At 44.5% G+C, this 25,783-nt stretch overlaps 1 protein-coding gene across 1 annotated transcript in view; it reads right to left on the bottom strand.

Moving 5' to 3' along the window:
* The window catches only part of LOC132780216 (IgGFc-binding protein-like), a 92,049-nt gene that overhangs the window by 27,313 nt on the left and 38,953 nt on the right, over positions 1-25,783 (bottom strand). Inside the window, exons 22-32 of the mRNA XM_067460755.1 lie at positions 25,115-25,688; positions 21,890-22,494; positions 20,768-21,335; positions 19,296-19,888; positions 17,648-18,233; positions 17,294-17,493; positions 16,592-16,733; positions 9,203-9,543; positions 4,975-5,551; positions 3,724-4,328; positions 476-1,043 (exon numbers count right to left, since the gene is read on the bottom strand). Of these exons, the coding sequence (XP_067316856.1) occupies positions 476-1,043; positions 3,724-4,328; positions 4,975-5,551; positions 9,203-9,543; positions 16,592-16,733; positions 17,294-17,493; positions 17,648-18,233; positions 19,296-19,888; positions 20,768-21,335; positions 21,890-22,494; positions 25,115-25,688 (5,359 nt within the window). The remainder of the gene's footprint in view (positions 1-475; positions 1,044-3,723; positions 4,329-4,974; positions 5,552-9,202; positions 9,544-16,591; positions 16,734-17,293; positions 17,494-17,647; positions 18,234-19,295; positions 19,889-20,767; positions 21,336-21,889; positions 22,495-25,114; positions 25,689-25,783) is intronic.

Genomic DNA, 25,783 nt, shown 5'->3' with positions numbered 1-25,783 from the left:
GATTTATAATTCACCTACAATTAAAGAGCATTCTGAACTCCACCAATAATGGAATTGAACCAAACTTGGCAAACACAACTTCATGACCGACATTAAATACTGGAAGGGTTTGGTGGGCATTGACCTTGAGTTTGGGAGCTGTAATTCACCTAAATCCAGAGAGCACTGTGGACTCAAACAATGGTGGATGTGGACCAAACTTGGCACAAATACTTAATATGCCCAAATGTGAACACTGGAGTTTGGGGAAAATAGATCTTGATATTTGGGAGTTGTAGTTGTTGGAATTTATAGTTAACCTACAATCAAAAAGCATTCTGAACTCCCACCAATGATGGAATTGAACGAAACTTGGCAAACACAACTCCAGGACCGACATAAAATAGTAGGGGTCCCGACCCCCAGGTTGAGAAAGGCTGATCTACACCTATTCTCTCTTGCAACTAGAAAATCTATTCATGACAGTAGCACTCACTGCAGAAGGTATCAGATCTCCAAGGTCCAAGGGTTGCCCCAGCTGCCTGACAGGCTGCTGCATAGTTCCTGATGTTCTGGCAGATGAAAGCTTGCTGGCTTTTGAAGATGCAGGAATCATACACACAATCTTCAAAGTATTCTTCTGGATTAATTCTGGTATGACACATTTGGAAAGGGCCTCTCTTGGATAGGATGAGTCCACAGTCCCTTCCAAGACGCCGCTGACGGCTCCTAAGGGCTGACAGCCCAGGGCATTCTTCTTTCACCACCTCGGTACAGCCTGGTGTCCCCTGCACTATCCAGCTCTGACCAAAGGTAGATGGACTCAGAGACACTTTCCCATCTGTCATGGTCATCTCATCAAGTTTGTTGCCATTGAAGTTCCCACAGAGACCACAAAGGGCACCAGCATAAGTACTAGGCATAGTTACAGTGATCCAGTTTTGTCCGTCGAAGGTGACAGTTAGGTGGAAGTCAGTCTGGACCACTGTCTCTTGCCCTCTCCTATACAGGAGGATCTTCTTGTTCTTAGTTCTGTAAGGCAGGTTGATTAAAAAGCCATTCACCTAGGACCATTAAAAAAAGGAGATAAGAATTTCAGGTGCGCCTTTCTAATATAAGATGGGATCAGAATAAAAATAAGCAAAATCCTATCAGCAGAAGGATTTCTGTTTTTGCACTGCTTTGTTGTTATTCATTCGTTCAGCCGTTTCCGACTCTTCATGACCTCATGGACCAGCCCACTCCAGGGCTCCCTGGTGGCCGTCACCACCCCCACTTCAAGGATGCCATCAACCCATCTTGCCCTTGGTCAGCCCTTCTTCCTTTTTCCTTCCATACCAAGACATATGAAGATTGTTAATTAAAAACCCCATACCTACCAGAGGAGATTAAAAACAGTCTTCATATCTCTTGATAAGAGGTTTTTGCTTGGTTTACAGTCAGCTGCAGTGCAAAAACAGGTAGCTCTAGTCTTTCTAATTTAATTAATAATAACTTTATTATTATGAATTAGCATGGACTTTGGTTGAAAGCAGAGACATAGAAAAAGATTGCCATACAAAATATTCACTTGATGGTTCCAGAAAGTAGGAAAATAAATGTATTGTTGAAGGCTTTCATGGCCAGAATCACTGGGTTGTTGTAGGTTTTTCAGACTGTATGGCCATGCTCTAGAAGCATTCTCTCCTGACATTTCGCAGGTGTAACATACTGGCCTAGTGTGGAGGGCTGGTGTTTGGTTCCTTAAAGTCCAAAAAGCCAAGCAGTCATTTTCTTAGCTTAGAGCCAAAAGGGGGCGGAGCCAGCAGGCATCCTTTTTGTAAGCACAAGAGCCAGAAGGGGCGGAGCCAACAGGTAGCCTTGAGAGTGTGTGTCGCCTCCCAATTGGTCAATAGCTCTGGAGGGAGAAAGTGGGCGGAGCTAAGGCGAGGCAAGGGTAAAAAAGGACTGTTTAAAAAGTCAGTTAGGAGTTGGAGTTTGGAATTGACAGTTGGAGTTTGGAGATGGCAGTTAGTAATTGAAAAGGGAGAAAGAAGGAAGTTTAGCTTGTGAAATATTCTTAATAGTTGCTTCAACGAAGAACTATTGGTGTAAACAGACGCTGGAGAATTGGGTTGTTTGTATTGGAGAATCCGTTTAGTGGAATACTAAAAGTTTCTCAGTTGAACCTGTAATTCAAGCACTGAACTACTGAAACCATAACGCTTTGTACAAGTATTGCTGCAACCATTAAACTTCTGTGCCTGTTCTAAACAAATAAACAAACATCTTTCTTTGTTAATACCAAACCAAAGTTTCTGCACGTCTCATACAAACTACACACATAAGCAGGCCCATAGCCAGGATTTCATTTCGGGGGGGGGGGGGATTTTTTTCAGGGGGGGGGGTTTCGGGGGGGCTGAGTTTCGGGGGGGGGTTGAGTTTTGTAATACAGTATTACAAAAAAAAAACCCTTTTAAAGAAGTGTGGGAAATTCCCTGCCCAGTGGCCTTTTGAGAGAACTATGGGAGAAGTTGTTCTATGGTGCTTCGCTGAAGGTGAAGAAGATTTGTTTTCATGTCAGGAGCAACTTAAGAAACTGCAAGTCGCTTCTGGTGTGAGAGAACTGGCCATCTACTAGGACATTGCCCAGGGGATGCCTGGATGTTTCTTGATGCTTTACTATCCTTGTGGGAGGCTTCTCTCATGTCACTGTGTAATTAAAAATGTAGATTTTAGGTATGTTTATTATTGTCAGTTGATGGGTGGCCTCAGTTCCCTATTCTCATTTGCATTTTGGGCCGCCCGGTCGCCAAGGGCCCAGAGGGGCCTCCTTGGCAAGTGAGAGACTTGTGCTCCTGCCACCATCTCACAAGTGCACTGGGGGGCAGGGAGGGAGGGAGGGAGGAGACCTGGCTGTGATTGTGATGCGGCAGGAGTGGTAGTGACATGGTGGAGGGGCTTTGGGTCCCTTCATCTGAGTCTGAGAGGCTCAGTCACTGGTCCTTAGAGAGCTTTGCAATGGCCTTCCTCTGAGTGTACCTTGCCCAAGTCCATCCAGGGCCGAGCGAGGGGGGCTGCAGACCCTCCTCTAAGCCACGTTCCCTCACTATAAAGAGAGCTTTGCCTGGCCTTCCTCCGAGATTGAGAGAGTATGGCTCATCCTCTAACACTTCTTCCCATTGAGAAATTTCTCCTTAAGCAGACACTCGAGCCTCTTTCCTGGCATGGAGAAGCACTGAGCTCATCATCCAATGTTCCAGGGTTGAAAAGAGACTGAAATGTCCTGAAAGGAGGGAGCTCTGAACAGGGGCCAGAGATCTATCTATATAAATAAAAATGTAATGTTCATTTGTGGGATTAACAGAACTCAAAAACCACTGGACGAATTGCTGCCAAATTTGGCCACAAGACACCTACTAACCCAAGGAGTGACCATCACTCAAAAAATGATTTTGTCATTAGGGAGTTGCAGTTTCTGGGATTTATAGTTCTGTTTTGGAATACATGTGCACATGGTAGGGTGGAAAGGATTCCTGAATCAACACGTATGGAGTCCTGGAATCAATTCTTCATGAATATGGCAAGCCAACTGCTTTAAGCAATCTTGGGAAGTGATACCACACAGATACAGAATGAAGAGAAAAAAGGTGCTACAAAATAATCTGCCATAAATAGATGCAGAAGACAAGTAGAGAAACAGAATGTGTGAATTAGAGAGAAATTAAATCTACCATAAAAAGGAAGTACTGTATATAAACTCACCATGACTTTTCCAGGGTGTTCTCTACTTATCACAATCACTGTTCCTTCCACCCTGACCTCCACCATCTTTGGGAAGATGACAGAATGGCTGACTGAATGGTCGTTTTGGACACGAACCTGGAAGTCCACCAGATCTTTTCGCTTCTCACAAAGCCCTGTTAACTGATATATACAAGTGCCCTGGAAGTCAAACTTTTGACCATCAAAGCTACTGTAATGAGTGCCCCTATAAGCAGAACAGGTGGCGTAACTGGTGGGATAGCAATTCTGGATGCCACCTTCCACCCTACATTGCTCTCCGCTCCTACAGCCTCTCGTCTTGCAGATCACACGCTTGGTCCCTGGGTCACAGGTGCAGCGACTTGTGCAGCTGGAATCTCCCCAGAATTGCTCTCCTGGAGAGAAAAGCTTTCCTTCAAAGAGACAGCCACAGTCACTCTTGGGAATGCATTTCCCAGCGTCCCACACAAAGCCTTCATTGCACTGGCAGGTCTCAATGCAAGGCAATGAGGCACAGCTGCTGGGAAGAGCTTCGTTGTTGCAGGTAATGGGACACGCAGGTCCACAGGCCTTGTATTGGCTGTTTGCGGGGCAAACTAAGGACGCTGTGGAAGGAAGAAGACACAAGTTAAAAACATGAAAGATCTAATGGTGACAAAGTTACAAAGATGAACAGCTTTTGCTTTAACCCAGTCCATAAAGCAGTGGTCCTCAACCTGTGGGTCCTTGGATGTTTTGGATTACAACTCCCAGAAATCCCAGCTGCGCTGTGGCACAACTAGTTGCATTGATCAATACTGACCAAGAGGTCATGAGTTCGAAGCCAGTCCAGCTTGGCGTGAGCTCCCAACCATTAATAGTCTAGATTTCTGTTGACCTATGCAGCCCAAACGACAGTTGTATCTGTCAAGTAGGAAATTTAGGTACTGCTTTATGTGGAGAGGCTAATTTAACTAATTTACGACACCACAAAACCTTCCAGCAGCCTACATAAGAATTAGGAAGTACTGCATCAAGGACACACAGGTCCACAGGCTTTGTATTGGCTGCTTGCCAGGCAAACTAATAAGACTGAGGAAGGAAGAAGACAAGTTAAAAACAAAAAAATATTGAATGCAAATAAAGCTATAAAGATGAACAGTTGTTGCTTTAATCCAGTCCATATGGGTATACCTCTCATGGGCAATCTCTATTCCTAGCATTTCTATTTGTTCTGAATCCTGCTACCCAGCATCTTCCTGGGATACTCACAGCATCCAGTGGGTGTTCTCCAGTCAGAAACAGCAATTCCTTCTTTCTGGCAAGTTTCTGCATAATTCTTCAGGGATTCACAAAGCACTTCCTTCAGCCCGTCACTCAAACATACATCATAGACACAGTTTTCCAGAAAGATTTCAGGGCTGACCTCAGAATGGCATTGGCTGAATGGGCCATTCCCTCCTTTGCTGATCCAGCCACAGAAGGGTTCCGCTTTATATTTTTTGGCCAGTGCGAAGGAGCAGCTTTTGCAACCCTCTGGTGGACAGTCATCCCAGCAGAATCTGTCCTCGTCCTCCACCTTCCAGCTGCTCCCAAATTCCACGGGACTGGAGGCCAAAGCTCCATTGGGGGTGGTGAAATCATCTCTGGGGTCATTGTTGTAGTTCCCACAAAGGCCGCACACATGATCTGAATATCTCTTGTGGATTTTGATCAGCAAAAAGTCACCCCAGTCATAGGAGACCTTCAGGGAGAATTCAGTCTCAATACGAACTGAACCCCCATTCTGGTAAAGACGGAGCTTCCCTTCGTTCAAGGAAATGGGCAGGTGGAACAGTTGGTTCTCCACCTGCAGGAGAGAACACACACAACCAAGGACCGTGGATGTTTTATTTTGTTATAAAGCCTTCATATATCAGTCTATTGACAGGGATAGAGTAGGGTTTTAAAAAAATACTTGCAGCGTATTGTCGAGGCTTTCATGGCCGGCATCACTGGGTTGTTGTAGGTTTTTCAGGCTATATGGGCATGTTCTAGAAGCATTCTCTCCTGACCTCACAACCATAGATGCAGGCAAAACATCACAAGAGAATGCTTCTAGAATATGGCCATACAGCCCAAAAAAGCCTTCAACAACCCAATTACTTGCAGGTTTTTTTATTTATCAGTTATGGCATAGATTCTTTTTGAAAACAATTAATTCAAATTATCGGTACTCGACAACAAGAAATAACGCTAGAGGAAATATACAGCAAACAAAAGCACTGAATCTTGAAATGTCTGTTTGCCTTCATACATTTGATTGAAAATTGGCTTCTGAAATCAAATTCAGATTATTATTATCATCGGCCAAGCCAACACTATGTTCTGCACAGAATCGAGAATACAAATTTTGCTCTTAATTTAGTTGGGAGACAGAACAACGTTTTTTAAAAAATTACATAAAAAGGGGGAGAGGTAAGGGGGGAGTTTTATGGGAAGGGAAAAATCAGTGGGAGGTTAAAGGGAGGAGGGGCAAAAGGGAGGGAGGATTTGGGATTGGGTGGGGGTAAAATATGAGGATAGATTTTTAGGATAGGAGGGGAAGGGAAAGGAATACGTTGTTGGCTTCCTGTCTTCTCATTTCTGGCATATTGCATCTCCTTTATTCTCCTGTACTTGATCCTCTTCTTCTTCAAAGTTCAAAAGGCTATCAGCCCTTTTCTTGTTCATAATTAAGTCCACATTTCCATTTTTTTTCTTTTACCATAAACCCTATTAGTCAACTCCAATTTGCTTTTATTTTGGTTTGTTTATTTCTTATTTGGTGAAATTAGAAATATAGATAGCTTGACTCACCAAATGAGACAGAACAAAGTTGTTGACATTGTTATAGTATTATCTTGAAAGGTTGTTCTACTATTGTTGTTCCAGGTAACTTCCTTTATGTACTTGCCCCTGAGACTGAAAGATTAGGCCTATCTACACATCATTCACAGCAATGGTTCTCAACTTTATTAATGCCACAATCCCTTAATACAGTTCCTCATGTTGTGGTGGCCCTAAGCATAAAATTATTTTCATTACTACGTCATAACTAGTTATGAGATGCATTGTGTTGTTATCGTTGTGTCAATATTGTATATTGTGCTCTAATGGTTTTAAATTATATATCGTTGATTGATCTTATCCTTGTTGTAAACCGCGTTGAGTCGCCTGTTAGGCTGAGAAACTGCGGTATACAAGTAAAGTAAATAAATAAATAAATAAATAACTGTAATTTTGCTACTGTTATGAATCATAATGTAAATATCTGATATGCAGGATGCATTATCATTCACCAAATTTGGCACAAATACCCCATACGGCCAAATTTGAATACTGGTGGGGTTGGAGGGGCACTGATTTTGTCGTTTGGGAGTTGTAGTTGATGGGATTTATAGTTAACCTATAATCAATGCGCATTCTGAACTCCACCAATAATGGAATTGAACCAAGAACTCCCAAGACCCAACAGAAAATACTGGAAGGGTTTGGTAGACATTGACCTTGACTTTTGGAGTTGTAGTTCACCTACATCCAGAGAGCACTGTTGACTCAAACAATGATGGATGTAGACCAAACTTGGCACAAATACTCAGTATGTCCAAATGTGAACACTGGTGGTGTTTGGGGAAAATAGACTTTGGGAGTTGTAGTTGCTGGGATGAATAGTTCACCTACAATCAAAGAGCATTCTGAACCCCACCAATGTTAGAATTGGATCAAACTTCCCACACAGAACCCCCATGACCAACATAAAATACTGTGTCTTCTGATGGTCTTTGGTGACCCCTCTGAAAACCCCCTCTTGACCCCCCCCCCCCCGGCATCCCAACCCCTAGATTGAGAAATATTGATTCAGAGCATTTTGCCATTTCATTATTAAATCAGAATGCTTGTTCTTGTTACTATGAACATAACAGCTTGATATGTTACTGTGAGGAAGTTAATAATAATTTGCATGATTTAAACGGTATTTATGGGTTTGTGTTGGCTGCAGTAACACTGGAGCGGCCTATTTCAAAGGAATCCTCCATCTGCGTTGCCATGGAGACCAAGGCAAGCCGGCAGAGAGAGAAGTGGGAGGAGCCTAGAGGGGAGAGTTTTGAAAACAGACAGTTAGTGAGGCAGTTAAGATTGGAGGGTGAGGTAGAGGAAAGTATTAGGAGGTTGTAGCTGAAAGAGAGTGAATTGTCAAGCAAAGTTTTGAGGCTTTGGAAAGCCAGATTAAGCTACTGGAAGTTTCTTAGGCTAGAGAGGCTGGTAAGGGAAACATAACCAGTATTCTTTTAGTCTAAGGAAGGGCTAAAGAATAAGCTTATTAAGTATCTGATCAAGGGAGGATCAGATAAGGGAGATATCCCTGTACTGAAACTTTGTTTAGTAATAAGTGCTTCACCTCAGAAAGATACTGTGTAACCTGAAAGAGTGAAACGTTCATCTAACCAAGTATTGTTCTAAGTTCTATAACAAAAGTTACAACTTGCAACCACACGCTTTGTACTCAATAAATTTGTTAACTTTTGTTTGAAGACTGCCTCATCTCCATCAATTCTGCGTCCAGAGTGCCGTTTCTCACAATTATACATCTTACCTCACGTTGGTGGCCGAAATATAGAGAAATAAATAACAAAACTCCCTCTACTCTCCTGTTTCACATCAACACTTGTAATGTAGCTACTCCTCTGCTGATTACTTCTCAATTTGGTGGCAGTGATAATTAGTGCAACTTCGCAGTTATCAAAACAAAACAATGACAGGTAATTGTAAGCAGCAAGTTAAGGAGAAGGAAATATTGCAAATGTGGGGTTGGAGAACTCACCACACTATGCAAACGACAGAGAGACAAATGAGATATAACAAAGAAGGAATTATGTTTGAGCTTGTTTTTAAACATGATTACATGAAATTATTTATAAATGACTCATATTCAGAATAGAAAGATACTGACATTTGGAATGATGTTTATCCAAGTCCCCTGGGCTTAGAATCCTGAAATTTGAAAACTAACTATGAATCTCTGTATTCAGAACCAATTCTGTTATGAATTAGGGTTGCCATCACCGCACTTTTCCTCCTGTTTACAACAATCTTCTCTAAGCTTAGACTAGATATACTTAAGGATTTCAAATACTGGAGAAAGATGCTTCATTCAATTAAACTTTCATCAGCCTTTTAACTTATATGATTCAAAATTTTAAAAAAAATATGAGCACATAGAACAGATAAATTATTTTTCTTTTTTGAGAAGATTAATTGGACAGGAAGATACACATTTGGAACAGAAAAATATGCTTTTCCTTGTGCAATAAAAGAAAAAACAATTTTACACATAAAGATTGAGAAAAATGAACCATCAACATTCAATCCATTATAACATGCAAACAAAAGATGAAGCAAATAACCTAATTGGTCTTTGAAAAAAGGACATTTGAGAAAGCAAACATAAAATGGAAAATTGATTGTCTTCCTGCCTTACCCTCACAAATCCAATCTCATTTCTGGAGACAGAGATGGTGATGTTGTAGACTGTGATGGTCACATAACCAGCATAAGAAACATGAGGATTGCCCCTGTTTTCATTCTTGGCCTCAATCTTGAAAGAAGGGAGAGCTGCATCCAAGCTGCATGTCTTGGCGATAGTGTAGGTACAAGTGCCCATGAAGTCAAAGGTCCTCCCATCAAATGTGTGATAATGGTGATATCCTTGTGCCCAGCAGGTAGATTCAGATTTTGGCACACATACTGGGCGTCTCTCTATGATCTCGCACGTTTCCTCCTTCCCACATTTGATCAAGCTGCATGAAGCAACTGGGTCATCTAGAGAGGAACAAGTCCAAGCAATTTGTTTAAAATGGCTAATACTTGATAGCATCTCTAAACATGTTGTCAGTCAAAAGCTACAATTGGACAACTTTAAGGTGCTAACTTACTAATTATGCAAACAAGATAGAAATTGCGAAAATGAAATTGGTTTCCATTGATTTATCTGAAAGTGAGTGAATATGTGTGTGTATATATGTTTTGTTTACCACCTGGATATGGCGCCCCCGGTGGTGCAGTGGGTTAAACCCTTGTGCTGGCTTTTTTTTTTGCCGCCACGTCACATTGTTGGCTCATGTTTAACTTGTTGCCCTCTCTATCATCTATCTATCGCTATCTTTTCTAAACTGGAAAACAAGTAACACCATTTGAGGAATTGATAATAAAAGGATTAAAAAGAGAAAATGAACAACAAATAAAATATATAAAGGACACAGGAAAAAAGAAAAGATACACATTAAGAGAATTATGGAAGGAGGAAGGAGGAACAAAGATAACTGAAAAAGCAAGACAATTAAAAAAAACATGTCAATTAGAATAAATGAAAATTATGTGCATGTGTACTTACCAGAAGAGGCTGGAAGGGGTCGTGGGCGGGGTCCAGGGCGGAGTGGGGGAGGTGGCGAGCCAGCGGATAGCTGGCAGCAGGGAGCGTGCCTTTGGGCCCCAGATGGTGGCTGGGCCCCGAGCGCTCCCTGTTTTTGCCACCTCCCTTGAGTCCTGGCCCTGGCCCCACCTCCATTCTGGATGGTCCTCGGGGCAGCTGGGAGTCCTAGAAGATTCCCCTCCATCGCTTCCTCCCTTCCCCTCTGGAGGAGGGGCTGGAGGGGGCCCTGCTTTCTTGGCACCTGGAGCTGCCTCCTCGTCTGGGGTTTTGGCCTGGCCCTGTCTGGGAATGGCACGCCGAGGGCAGGGAATATATGGGGCGGAACCAGGCAGGGCTCCTTTGCTGCGTTCTCTGTAGCCCGGTTCACTTTTGCCTTCTGGGCCCCCCTTTCCCCAAGGGCCCAGAGGGGGCACCTTGGCATAGGAGAGCCTTGACTTCCAGTCATCATCACAGGATATCACAGACTCACTGGGGAGGAGGGGCTGGAGGGGGCTCTGCTTTTTTGGGGGGCCGTGGCTGCCTCCCCACCTGGGGCACTGGGTTGGCCCCACCTGGTAGGAATGCCCCAAGGGTGGGGGATACACGGGGCTGAACTACGGTGGCTTTCCTGCCTCTATGTGATGTTATGTTTTGTTATAGATAAGAGTCTAGAGTTGCTGACTTTATCAACTCCTGAGGAAGGGGATTGCTTTCCCCGAAACAGGGTACTAAAATACCCTGGCACCCCTGTTGAATGCCATTTGGACTTTTCCTTTGAAGACTTATTTTGAGAAGCAGTGCTCCATTTTCACTGGACTTGAGTTGGATCTTTTCCATGAAGATTGTTTTGAGAGTGGCACTTCATCCTCATTATTGTCTTCAGTTTACATATAGCCTCATGACTCAATGCTTACTTTGTTTATATGACTTTTCTTATTGAATATATCCCTGAAGCCTATATACAGTGGAATCCTTATCCAGACCAAGAACTGTTATGTTTGAGAGCGGCTGCTCCTTTTGATTTCTGTGTACCACTGAATTGAGCTATGTACTGGGGATTTTGGTAAATGGAATACTATATGCTCTTTTGATAATACACTTTGACATTACGCATAGATTGTTTTGTGTTTGTGCTGATACCTTACAAGTACTCTGGGATATTGTGTAGTGTGATTGTGATGTGGCAGGAGTGATAGTGATGTGGCGGGGGGCTTTGGGTACCTTCATCTGAGTCTGAGAGGCTCAGTCACTTGTCCTTAAAGGGCAGTGCCCAGAGTCCTCCGTATTTTTGCCGCCTCCCTTGGGTCCTGGCCCTGGCCCCGCCTTTATCTTTGGGGGCAGCTAGGAATCTATGGCCAACAACAGCCCCCTCCGCTGCTCCCTCCCTTCTCCTGTTCAGGAGGAGGGGCTGGTGGGGGCCTTGCTTCTTTGGAGGGGGCCGTGGCAGCCTCACCACCTTGGGCCCTGGGTTGGCCCCACCTGGTTGGGATTCCCCGAGGGTGGAGGAATATTCTGGGCTGTACCAGGCAGGGCAGCTTTGCTCCCTCTTCAGATACTTTTCGGGCCCAAATTAGAGCCTTTTTTTCACTTGCATTTTGGGCCGCCCGGTCGCCAAGGGCCCAAAGGGGCCTCCTTGGCAAGTGAGAGACTTGTCCTCCTGGCATCATCTCACAGGCTCACTGGGGGCAGGGAGCAAAGGAGGGAGAGAGGAGACCTGGCTGTGATTGTGATGCGGCAGGAGTGATAGTGACGTGGCAGGGGGCTTTGGGTCCCTTCATCTGAGTCTGAGGGGCTCAGTCACTGGTCCTTAAAGGGCAGTGCCCAGAGTCCTCCCTGTTTTTGCCGCCTCCCTTGGGTCGTGGCCCTGGCCCCGCCTTTATCTTTGGGGGCAGCTAGGAATCTATGGCCAACAACAGCCCCCTCCGCTGCTCCCTCCCTTCTCCTGTTCAGGAGGAGGGGCTGGTGGGGGCCTTGCTTCTTTGGAGGGGGCCGTGGCAGCCTCACCACCTTGGGCCCTGGGTTGGCCCCACCTGGTTGGGATTCCCCGAGGGGGGAGGAATATGCTGGGCTGTACCAGGCGGGGCAGATTTGCTCCCTCTTCAGATACTTTTCGGGCCCAAATTAGAGCCTTTTTTTCACTTGCATTTTGGGCCGCCCGGTCGCCAAGGGCCCAAAGGGGCCTCCTTGGCAAGTGAGACACTTGTCCTCCTGGCATCATCTCACAGGCTCACTGGGGGCAGGGAGCAAAGGAGGGAGAGAGGAGACCTGGCTGTGATTGTGATGCGGCAGGAGTGATAGTGACGTGGCAGGGGGCTTTGGGTCCCTTCATCTGAGTCTGAGGGGCTCAGTCACTGGTCCTTAAAGGGCAGTGCCCAGAGTCCTCCCTGTTTTTGCCGCCTCCCTTGGGTCGTGGCCCTGGCCCCGCCTTTATCTTTGGGGGCAGCTAGGAATCTATGGCCAACAACAGCCCCCTCCGCTGCTCCCTCCCTTCTCCTGTTCAGGAGGAGGGGCTGGTGGGGGGCTTGCTTCTTTGGAGGGGGCCGTGGCAGCCTCACCACCTTGGGCCCTGTGTTGGCCCCACCTGGTTGGGATTCCCCGAGGGGGGAGGAATATGCTGGGCTGTACCAGGCGGGGCAGATTTGCTCCCTCTTCAGATACTTTTCGGGCCCAAATTAGAGCCTTTTTTTCACTTGCATTTTGGGCCGCCCGGTCGCCAAGGGCCCAAAGGGGCCTCCTTGGCAAGTGAGAGACTTGTCCTCCTGGTATCATCTCACAGGCTCACTGGGGGCAGGGAGCAAAGGAGGGAGAGAGGAGACCTGGCTGTGATTGTGATGCGGCAGGAGTGATAGTGACGTGGCGGGGGGCTTTGGGTCCCTTCATCTGAGTCTGAGGGGCTCAGTCACTTGTCCTTAAAGGGCAGTGCCCAGAGTCCTCCCTGTTTTTGCTGCCTCCCTTGGGTCGTGGCCCTGGCCCCGCCTTTATCTTCGGGGGCAGCTAGGAATCTATGGCCAACAACAGCCCCCTCCGCTGCTCCCTCTCTCCTCCTGTTCAGGAGGAGGGGCTGGAGGGGGCCTTGCTTTTTTGGCGGGGGCCGTGTCTGCCTCACCGCCTGGGGCCCTTGGTTGGCCCTGCCTGGTAGGGGTTCCCCGAGGGGGGGGGGATATGCATGGAGGCACCAGGCGGGGCTGCTTGCAGGTCTGCTCCATTTTCCGGGCCCAAATAAGAGCCTAGTTTTCGGAAACTTCCCCCCCCCCCTTTCCCGAAGCTCCCAGGGGGGCCACCTTGGCCAGGTAGAGCTTTCACCAGCCCTATCTGCTCCCTTTCCCCGAGTGCCCAGAGGGGGCCTCTTGGGAATGCATAGCCTTCACTTGCAGCCATCATATAGCACGTCACAGGCTCACTGGGGGGCAGGGAGCAAGGGAGGGAGAGAGGAGACCTGGCTGTGATTGTGATCTGGCATGAGTGATATGCACGTGGCGGGGGGCTTGGGGTCTCTTCATCTTCATCTGGGAGGCTCAGTCACTTGTCCTTAAAGGGCTTTGCCACGGCCTTCCTCTGAGTGTGCCTTGCCCACATCCATCCAGGGCCGAGCGAGGGGGGCTTCAGACCTTCCTCTTTGCACTTCTAAGCCACGCTCCCTCACTATAAAGAGAGCTTTGCTTGGCCTTCCTCTGAGGCTGAGAGAGTATGGCTCATCCTCCAACAACCTCCTCACATTGAGAAATTTCCCCTTCATAGGGCACTCCAGCCTCTTTCCTAGCATGGAGAAGCACTGAGCTCATCATCCAATGTTCCAGGGTTGAAAAGAGGCTGAAATGTCCTGAAAGGAGGGAGCTCTGAACAGGGGCCAGCAATCACCCAAGTAGAGATAACAGGAATGCCGGAAATAGCACTGCTATCACTTATTGATAATGTTAAAATATGAAAGGAGCTAAAGGAATTAATTGCCAATCTGGTAACAGCAGCAAGATTGTTAATAGCGAAAAAAGAAGGAGGGGAGTGCCAATTGGAAGACTGGTAGAGGGATCTGGGATACTGCAATAAACGATAAAGTGACAGGTAGTATAAAGATTAAGAGGAGTACTGGGAAAAAATGAGTTTTTGAAGATATGGGGAAAACTGATAGAATATGTATATATAGAAGGGAAGGGGACCAAACCTGTAATAGAAACAATGGAATTTTGACAAAATGTAATAAAGTGAGAGGATGAATATATATTATAGGTATTAAGACATATAAGTTCTGTATATAATTTGTTAAGGGCAAGTGATAAGTATAAGAATGTTTAAGCACTGAATATGTAAAACTGCAATAATAAAAAGTTAAAATCAATTGGCCACCTTGAAAAAAAAATAAATCACATTACGCAGCTCTATCCTAACAAAAAAAAATGAACAGGGGCTAGCAATATAATAATATGAATAATGTGTCATTTATACACTGACCTATCTCCCCAAAGGGACTTAGGGCGGTTTACGGACAAAAGAACCAAGTGGTAAACATTCATTGCCAAAAGGAACAAACATCAAAAAGCAATAAATCACCGGGAGCCGCCACGGCCTTGAGGAGGGCGATGGGGAGGCTCTCCTGGGCCTGTTGGTGCAGTGGCGGCCTTGAGGAGGGAGATGCAGTCGGGCCAGCAATCCTGTTCAGAGCTTCTCCCTCTTACCACACTTTACTCCCATCTTTACACTTGAAAAATAGGTGGGGTGGGATCAGAGTTTCCCCATCCTGTTTCATTGTCCAACTGTCAGCAGTCTCTTGTGTCCTATGGGGTTCCATGCAAATGAATAGGATCCCATGGAAAGCAATGGCTTTAACCTTGATCACTTCCTCTTGTATTCCCTGGGGTTCCATGCAGATCAGTAGGATCCCATGGAAAGCAATGGCTTTAACATTGATCACTTCCTCTTGTATCCTCTGGGCTTTGGGACAGAACCATAGGATCCCACTAAATAGGTGGTTTTACGACCTCATAAAGTCAAAAGATCAGAAAATTCCAGTGACCAAAAGGAAGAAGTGACAAGTGACTGGATTCGAGCACAACTTCTTGTAAGCCGCTCCAAGTCTTAGGGGAGTGGCGGCATATAAGTTCGAATAATAAATAAATAAATAAACTTCCAAAGGCACCAAAAAGCCTTCGGTGGATTTTGTGGGGGATAGAGGTAAAGCGGATGCTCATGTCTAATCTGTGGCAGAAAACAGTGATGGGTTTACATTTTGGTGTACACCTAAGGCACTCCCTTTGTGGTGAAGGCCAGGAATGGAAACCCTTACCTGTGGTTGAAATAACCAGTGAGGGCAAACGAAAATGGCCTTGGAATGGACAGTTTCTGGCCTCAATAAATCTTTTTGAGCTAGTGCAGAATTGTCAGTTACATTTCCCTGAGTGCCCTGGAAAAGTTACAGCTTTTTACAGCTGGAGGGACCCAGGTGTTTCACCCAAGTTAGCCGTGGAGTAGGTCCTAGATGGCCACTGCCTCAGCTTATTTCACTCCAAGTTCATGCGCCCTTTAGAAAGGTTTTGCAAGTCACAGAAAGTTAATTAGATAACATTAATAAAAATTGCCCATAGTTAATCCCATATTGTTGTGTGGTCTCGTTATTTTGGGGACTGGATGCCAATAAATTACAAATGAAGAAATTTTGCTTAGTGCTTGTCGTTTGACAGCAGTTGGCAATTCAAAATGGATGAAGAACAAATCCATAAAAGATGTACACACTGGAAAATGTGTGCTTTAATTTAATACAGAAATGTAATAGATAATATAGACTAAAACTTTGTATATGATAACAGACACTTTCAATGAATGACTTGCTACTTAAGCTGACAAATGCTGGACATTTTAGATCTGAGAATGCAACAGGTGAAAAGACTCTCACAAAGTGCTTATATAGAAGCTGGGATGTCTCACATGGAAGAAGCAAAGATAAAAAGAAAGTCTTCAATCAATATGATTTTTAAGAATATATATTTATTAAGGGTTTATCATATATGGGACATTTTTGGTAAAAGTTGAATGAAAGTATTTTGTTGAATTTTTGCACTATGATATCTTTGAGTGCACTGGTCAGATTATTCTTGCATATACACAACAGTTCAAGAGAAGGCTGACTCAGTAAATATGCAAGCTGGGATATAATTGCAATTATTTTGTTTCCATGTGTGAACAAAAGAAAAATAGACAAACTTACTCCCTGTGAGCAAGAGTGCAAGAGATTAAAATTACTTTCATTAAGAGTTTAGGAAAGGGTTTAAGAGGGGTTAGCTATCACCATTACTGGCAAGAAAAACAGGCCAATTTCATATGGGGAGGACACAATCTTGGTATGGCTTATAGATTTTAAAATATTATATCCCTTTTTGTCAAGATCCCTTTTTCTTGTCAAGGGTGAGGGAAAAGATTGCAGTCATTTAATATTCATCATAGCCAGAGGAATTTTAAAATGTTATTTACCTTTCTCAACACAAGCCATGACTCCATTCTGGATCTCACAGGTTTCATCAGTAGCACAGCTGTGAGCCTCACAGGTTAATTCCTGGCCTGGGAGACAGCGGCAGCGCTCCTGGCATCTGTTCAGAAGAACCTGCTCATTGGGCTAGAAGAGTAACAAAGAGATTAAGACTAAACGGGTGGATTTTTTCGAGAGACTTGAGAAACTGCAAGTTGGTGTGAGAGAATTAGCTGTCTTTAAGGATGTTGCCCAGGGGATGCCTTGATGTTTTGATGTTTTATGATCCTTGTAAGAGGCTTCTCTCATGTCCCCACATGGGGAGCCAGAGCTGACAGAGGGAGCTCATCCACACTCTCCCCTGATTCAAACATGCGACCTGTCGGTCTTCAGCTTTGCCACACAAGGGTTTAAACTATTGTGCCACCAGGGGCTCCAATGGGTGGTGGGAAGAGTAAATAAATTCTGCGTTATTGCAGTCTGTTTGAAGGAATTACTGGATGGACTGGATGGCCCATGAGGTCTCTTCCAACTCTTTGATTCTATGAATATACCCTCCAATATGTGCGAAGGCAACCAAGCCACCAGTCAATATTGAAGAAGAGAAAGTAGCCTTCACTCCAGAGACTACCTGGAGTGCACGGGTGGAGATTTCCACTCCCAATTTCTCAATAGGATCATGACTGTAGATGCCAAGATAAGCCTACCTTGTAATAGCGTCCATTCTTGAAGCATCCACAACTTTCTACAGGAACACAGCCATGACCATCAAAAAAGTAGCCGTTGTTACACTGGCAGCCCTCTGCACAGCCCTCTGGACATGCTCTGCTGTCAGTAATCTTGGTACAGCTGGTGGAGCAGAGATTTGCACAAACCTCATAGTGACTGTTGGCTGGACAGCTGAGAGCTAAATTAGACAAATAACTGAATTAGATGGAAAGATTGTCTACACAAAAAAGGACAGGGAAGGTGGGGAATGGGTAAATATTGCCATCATGCAAAGAAGATAAAAGGTTGATCTATTCCAGTTGGATAGAGTGTGCTGCATAAACATAACTCACGGCAAAAGGATGGAGTTCTCCAAGGCTGGACAGAAGCTCCGGACCCTTGGCAGGCAGACACATAGCTCTGGATGCTCTGACACAATGTGGAGTCATCCCCATTGGCCAGACACACATCATAAACACAGGTGTTGAAGTACACACTGGGGTCCACTTGGCTGTGGCAAGCTTTGAAGGGGCCATCGGATGCATTGAGGATCCCACAGTAGTTGCGCTGCATAAACCTATCCTTCTTCCTCTCCTCGCAGACCAGGCAGCTACTCCCAGAGCATCCATCCGAACAGGATGTTTCTCTCCCAGGAATCAGAACCTTCCAGGCAGCCCCAAATGTAGCTACGTCAGAGGTTGTCCTGCTGTCAGGGAGTAGAAACTCATCATTCTTCACTCCATTGTAGTTCCCACATAGGCCTTGCATTTCACCTCTGTATATGCCCGGGACAGTGACTATCATGTGGTAAATCAAGTCATAACCCACAATGAGGCCAAAATCTGTTTGTATCAATACTTTCAGGCCATGCTGGTAGGCTCTAAGCTGTCCTCCGGAAACAGAAAGGGTCATGGGAAGGGGTTGAAACACACCATTCACCTAAGAGGAAAACAATTTGTATTAAGTCATGTCTGTTTGTTTTCAAAAGTCATGCCCGATAGCCAAAAATCAACTGGAGGGAAAGCATATCCTTGCAGTTGAGGATATCACATTTTTAGAAACAACCAGGACTTTGAAGTAATTAGGCACAAGCAATGGGGGCATCTGCAGTGATTTACCTTTTGGGCAGAACACAGTCAAATTTCAGGAGTAAAGTATTGAGTGGGGAAACAATCCTTTTGATTTAAAATGATAACATTCCTAGTTAATTTTGCTAAGGGGATTCCAACAATTAAATAAATAAAATTAGAACTTTCCATTTTTATGGAAAAAGAGAGAAAAAAAAACGTGACAGAACAACAACATACAACCAGGCTGTGGTACAGTTAGCTGAGAGCTAACTGCATTAAATCACTACTGACTGAGAGGCCATGAGTTCAAAGCCTGCCCAGGTCAGAGTGAGCTTCCAGCTATTCATCTAGCTTGCTGTTGACCTATGCAGCCTGAACAACAGTTGCATCTGTCAAGTAGGAAATTTAGGTACCACTTATGTGGGGAGGCTAATTTAACTAATATACAACACCATAAAACCTTCCAGCAGCGTGCAGAAGAATGAGGAAGTACTCAATCAAAGGATTCGGTGTCACAATGGATGGTGAAGCGGCAGCTCCCCCTGTCACCAACATCGAGTCGGAATCCAGCATACCCTCATGAAGCCAGAAAAGCTTGGGCACAGCTGGAATATTAAATTGCTTCTGTGTCTGTCTATATATGTTGTATGTCTACCTTGTATAGAATGTTTGCCATGTATATGTGCATTGTAATCCGCCCTGAGTCTCCTGAAGGGTGAGAAGGGCAGAATATAAATACTGTAAATAAATAAATAAATGGTTACGGATTCACAGCAGGCCATTTTACCAACAATGATTGAAATGGAGGACTGCCTTCTAATCAATTACATCATTAATAACTTTTAAAAGTAACATTTTTGATTTGTTAATGTTTTTATTTGTAACTGCAACATGATCTAAATTTAACCATTTCCTTTCAAAACATACTCACCTTCACTTGTCCTGGTTTGTTCTGCACTAATGTCACTGTAAGTCCATACACCATGAGAGAGATTGCCTTGGTATCCGAGCTCTTCCCATCACCATAAACCTCATTCTCCACATTCACAGTGAACTGAGGCAGTTTCCCATTTTCTGTATTAGTTTTAGCCAAGGTATATGTACACGTGCCTTGGAAATGATAGTATAGTCCATCAAAGGAAACATAGTGAGGGATGCCAAAAACTGAGCAGGTAGCATTGCCAATTGAGTGGCATTTCCGGATGCCATCAAGCAGCCTGCATTCTTCATTGGGACCACAGGAGACAGCTTCACACTTCACAGTCCCTCCAGGCTGGCATACGCAACGCTTCTGGCATGTTGGGTAGAATGTTTCTTCTGCCAAGTAATAGCGATCCTCATAGAAGCAACCACATTGGGACACAGGGACACACTGATCTCCACTCAGCACAAAGCCTTCATCGCACACACAACCTTCTTGGCATTTGGATGAACAAGGGACAGGGACAGAGATGCTGCCACAGGTAGCCTGGGTACAGTCCTGGGCACAGAGTTCATAGTGGCTATTTGCAGCACAAGGCAGACCTGGTAGTTGGAAAGAAAAAGGTGAAAGAAAACATGAAACAGGCTGATCAATAAACAAATTAAAATGACATGCTAAATTCAGTCTATCCAGGGTGGCACACAAACTGCTTCTATTTGGTGGATACCATGGCCATAGAATCTTTCAGGCAGACAATAAGACAACTGGAACCTCATCTGGTTCCATCTTTCCTCAAATCCACTCTCCCACCCCAATTTTCTATTTTCCCAGATGTTTTTGAAGACGGATAAAGATGCTATAGCTTCAACTGATACAATTAGAAGGTTCGACAGATGGACAATAAGTAATATCTGCCCTAACCAGCAGGTGGAATGCTTGGAATTGTAGCTCAACAACAGCTAGGAGGACAATATGATTCTCTTGTCCTCTTTTGTTACTTGTCATCCAATCATCCTTCCTTGTAAACAACAAGTTAAACATGAGCCAACAATGTCATACAGCAGCTAAAAAAGCCAATGGGATATTGACCTGCATAAGTAGAAGTGTAGTATCAAGATCCAGGGAAGTCGTGTTACCCCACAAGGTCACTTCCAACTCTATGATTCTATGATTCTTCTCATCTCCTCTTCAGTGGTAGAATACATTTCTTATCTTTTGTATTCTTGCCTCATATAAAATATAAGGAATCCTGCTCCCTCCTGTATCTGCCAATCTGGCACCAAAGTATCTAAGTACAAATTCAGGTGGAGCCAGGTTTTGTCACTCTGGACTGTTAAAATACATATTTTCTTCTGTGGAAGGTTTACTTTAACCACAGCCTGAACAGAAAACACATAGTATCCCTTTCTTTTATTTTTCTCAGACATTATAGAAATGCTTTCATTCGCCCAGACAATCTACTCAGGATAGTTGGCACTTACTGCAAAAGGTTTTGGTTCTCCATGCCTCAAGGCTTGCGCCAGCCGCCTGACAGGCTTCTGCATAGTTGGCGATGGCTTGGCAAATCACAGCTTCTTGGTCTTCAAAAAAGCAAGAATCATAGACACAATCCTGGAAGTATTCCTCAGGTTCAATTGTGCTGTGACACCGTTGAAAAGGGCCCCTCTTGGCTAGGATGAGCCCGCATTCCCTCCCAAGGTGGCGTTGGTGGCTCTCAATGGCTGACAGCCCGGAACATGCTTCTTTGTCCATCTCAGTGCAGCCTGGTACCTCCCGCATTTTCCAGCTCTCACCAAAGGAGGATGGACTCAGAGCCACTTTTCCATCTTTCATGGTCATCTCATCAAGTTTGTTGCCATTGAAGTTCCCACAGAGACCACAAAGGGCATTGGCATAAGTGCTGGGCACAGTCACAGTGACCCGATTTTGCCAGTCGAAGGTGACAGTCAGGTGGAAGTCAGTCTGGACCACTGCCTCTTTCCCTTTCCGGTAGAGGAGGATCTCATTGCTTCTGATGTTGTAAGGCAGACGCGTCAACAAGCCATTCACCTGAGAACATTGAAAAGGAGAGCAATGGGGAAATAATTCTGGATGCACAAAAACAAATAATATTTTCACTTCCCTCCCTAGACAATGAATGTTTTTTTTCACACAGAGGATTGTTTTTTAAAATGAGGTATGGTTTTCTATGGTTTAGTTGACCCCAAATCTGTCCATGGAAAATATACGTGAGCAATTTTACTCTTGTTTTTGTTTTTACTTTTATTTATTTTGGGGAGTTGTTTATGTATGATACCAAGCCAGTGGATCAATGATAGATCATCTGACCTTTCAGGTGTGTTTCCTTCATATGTCATAGTACACATCCAGTCTGATCAAGACTCACAGGAACTAAGGTCCAACATTTGGGGAAGTGAAATGTTTCCTTAATCCTGCACTAGAGGATCCTGCTCTCCATTTAGAAAGCATCTCACTGAAGCTTAGAATAGGGATCAGCTGCCTTTATTAGATATTGTAATAGTAATGTGTGTGGCATTTGTAAAAGAAAATATGGGGGAAAGATCGTAAGAAAGGAAGTCATTCTTGAAAAGGAAGTAACTCACCATGACTTTTCCTGGATGTTCTCTACTAATCACAATCACTGTTCTTGCCATTCTGATCTCCACCATTTTGGGGAAGACTGCAGAGGAGCCAATTGGATGGTCATTTTGGACACGAACCTGGAAATCCACCAAATCTCTTCTCTTGTCACAGAGCCCTGTCAACAGATACACACAAGTGCCCTGGAAGTCAAACTTCGGCCCATCAAAACTACTGTAATGAGTGCCCTTTGAAGCAGAACAGGTGCCGTAACTGGTGGGATAGCAATTCTGGATGCCATCTTCCACCCTGCACTGCTCTCCGCTCTTGCAGCCTCTCGTCTGGCAGATCACACGCTTGGTCCCTGGGTCACAGGTGCAGCGTCTGGTGCAGGTGGAATCTCCCCAGAATTGCTCTCCTGGAGAGAAGAGCTTTCCTTCAAAGACGCAGCCACAGTCACCCTTGGGAATGCATTTCCCAGCATCCCACACAAAACCTTCGTTGCACTGGCAGGTCTCAATACAAGGCAATGAGGCACAGCTGCTGGGAAGAGCTTCGTTGTTGCAGGTAATGGGACACGCAGGTCCACAGGCCTTGTATTGGCTGTTTGCGGGGCAAACTAAGGAGGCTGTGGAAGGAAGAAGACATGAATTAAAAACATAAAAGACCTAATGGGGACTGTAATGAAATAGCTAATTATAATGCATGTTTGAAATGTGTTTATTGATGTTGAGATGTGATAAGTGCAGCCCAGCTTATGTGTCAGCTGTGCTGAGGCGTTGCCATAGAAACGGAACCATCAAGATTATTAAGATCGTCTGGACAAGCCCTTCTCTCGGTCCCACCGGCCTCGCAAGCTCGTCTGGTGGGGACGAGGGACAGGGCCCTCTCGGTGGTGGCCCCTCGACTCTGGAACTCTCTCCCACTGGAGACCAGAACCGCCCCTTCTATCCTGACATTTAGGAAACAGGTGAAGACTTGGTTATGGAGACAGGCATTCAACGAGTGAGCCAACACCCTGAGATATGGATGGAGGATGATGAGCAATGATTTTAGTATGACGACTGACCATTATAGTAATTGATTGTAATTGTTGTTTTAATGTTTTACTGTAATATGTATTATGATGTTTTATTGATTGTATGTGATATGATGGTTGGAAACCGGTCTGAGTCCCTCAAGAGAGGTGAGAAAGTCGGTATACAAAACTTTTAAATTAATAAATAAATTAAATAAATAAACCGTCTGTTAGAATGTATCCAAGTTAGAGAAGCCAAAGGGGTGGAGCTAATTGCCACCTGGGAGGGGCAGGCATTTTAAAAGAGTTGGGTTTTCCTTTAGTCAGTGGACAAAAGTGGAAGTTGGGTTCTGGTGTGTGGAGAAACTGAACCCAGGGGTTTAGGTCTTCAGCTTATGTGTTTACCGAGTCAATTGGACCTATTTAAATTAGTAATTAGCTCATGAGTAGTAGTAGTAGTAGTAGTAGTAGTAGTAGTAGTAGAAATCCATAACTTCAGTGGGGGTAGCTGAAGGGAGAAAAAGGCAAGTCAGTGCCTTGAATTGTCAATTAAGAAAAGAAAGATACTTTGCAGTGAAATAAGTTAAAAACCAGTCTGGTGGAAGTAAAAGCCATACTGAGAGTTAGTGTTGTAGTTCAGCGTGTTGGTCGCGTTGCTACTCCTGGTAGCAAGGAGAACGGGTTTACTCTGGAGTCAGAGGGAGAACAGCGGCGTCAGCGCATTAGGGAAATCATTATGGCTCCAAGTGATACTGACATGTTTCCAGGCTTCTCCGATTGTGAGATGGGGGATGGGGAAGTGAGCAGAGGTGTAAAAAGGGCTGCTCGAGAGCCAGAGTCTGAGGGGGAATTACAAAGGAAACGTATTCAGGAAATACTTTGTGCACCAACAGAGGATGAAGATTTCCTTGGGTTTGAAGGGAGTTCTGGGTCTGGGAGTGATATGGAACAGCAGGAGGAATTAGATTGGACCCGTGTGCAACAAATAAGGGACATCTGTAACCAACCCACCTCCAGTGAGGAATTTGAGGGGTTCACTGGGGATTGGCAGCCAGGGGACTCTTGGCAGGATCTGAACCCTGACAATCGTTGGCAAAGGTGGAGGGATGGGCACTCAGCTGCAGGTTTGGGGGCAGCTGAGAGTGATGACGAGAGGGTGGGGAGCTCATCAAGCTCTGAGGAAGAACTTTGAGATAAAAGTGGGTTCTGTTTGGATTGTACTTCGCAGAAGGCAAAGTGTCTTTATAGGACATAATTCTTTGTGCTGCCAATTTTCAACCTTGGGTCCTGGGCTACAGCTTCGTGTCTTCCTAACCTCCTGCTTCCTCGTGAGTGCAGCGTTCCAGTCTTTGTTTACCAACGGATTGACCACAGACCGGTTTGACTACGTTTCTGGCTTTCTGGACTTTGAACTCTTATAACTTTGTGACTGAAACATTTCTTAGTTTTGGAACTTTGTTTTTCTATCTCCAGTGACTGTGTTTTTGTGCTATACCTTTTTGCAAGCAGTTTGCTTAACTTTATGTTTAATACGGATTATAAGGCAGCGCTATAATCCGGATTATATCTTTGTTCCTGATATCACCCTGCTTTTGATGCTAAGTTCTTACAGAGACTCTTTTGCACTGAAATTAAGTGCTTGAAGAACCTCTTTGATGTAATAAAGCTGTGTTTTTGAACTCTCATTCTGTGTTTGGCTTAATTAAGGCTTCTGGGTCTTGACAGATATATTGGAAACTGTTTAACTAAAGTCAACTGTAACAACATTTAAAGGAATACAAGACAACCATCAAACGTTGTACACCAGTGAATCCTTAAATAAATATTTCCTTGATCAGTTCTTTATAATTAAGACTCATGTCCATTTATTGAGAAGAAGATTTACCTCAGAAGAAGGCAGCTGAAGATACTGGAAGAAAGGATTCTGGTTGGGATAATAAGTTACTCCATTAAAAGTGCTTCAAGTAAAAACATTTCAAAAGTCACGCCTCAGCTACACGCACCACCACTACTTTAGTCTCCTCATGGCCCTGGTGATATATATATATATATATATATATATATATATATATAATTAGTTCGTTGTGTTTTTACAGAGACAAAGCTATAGAGATGAACAGCTGTTACTTTAATCCAGTCCATAAAGGTATGCATCTCATGGGCAATCTCTATTCCTAGCATTTCCATTTGTTCTGAATCCCGCATCCAGACATCTCCCTGGGATACTCACAGCAACCAGTGGGTGTTCTCCAGTCAGAAACAGCAATTCCTTCTTTCTGGCAAATTTCTGCATAGTTCTTCAGGGATTCACACAGCACTTCTTTCAGCCCGTCATTCAAACATACATCATAGACGCAGCTTTCCAGAAAGATTTCAGGGCTGATCACAGAATGGCATTGGCTGAATGGGCCATTCCCTCCTTTGCTGATCCAGCCACAGAAGGGTTCTGCTTTATATTTTCTGGCCAGTGCAAAGGAGCAGCCTTTGCAACCCCCTGGACAGTCATCCCAGCAGAATTTGTCATCATTCTCCACCTTCCAGCTGCTCCCAAATGCCACGGGACTGGAGACCAAAGCTCCTCTGGGGGTGACGAAATCATCTGTGGGGTCATTGTTGTAGTTCCCACAGAGGCCGCACACACTCTCCGAAAACTTCTTGGGAATCTTGATCAGCAAAACATCATCCCAGTCATAGGAGACCTTCAGGGAGAATTCAGTCTCAATAAGGACGGAGCCTCCATTCTGGTAGAGACGGAGCTTCCCTTTGTTCAAGGAAATGGGCAGGTGGGACAGTTGGTTCTCCACCTGCAGGGGAGAACACACACAACCAAGGACAGGTTGAGTTTTATTTTGTTGTAAAGCATAATATACTAATGTATTGATGAGTTTAAGAGTGGGAC

This window comes from Anolis sagrei, chromosome X (genome assembly GCF_037176765.1).
Source record: "Anolis sagrei isolate rAnoSag1 chromosome X, rAnoSag1.mat, whole genome shotgun sequence".
In the NCBI taxonomy this organism is placed as follows: Eukaryota; Metazoa; Chordata; class Lepidosauria; order Squamata; family Dactyloidae; genus Anolis; species Anolis sagrei.
This window is presented reverse-complemented; position numbering and strand designations above follow the sequence as displayed.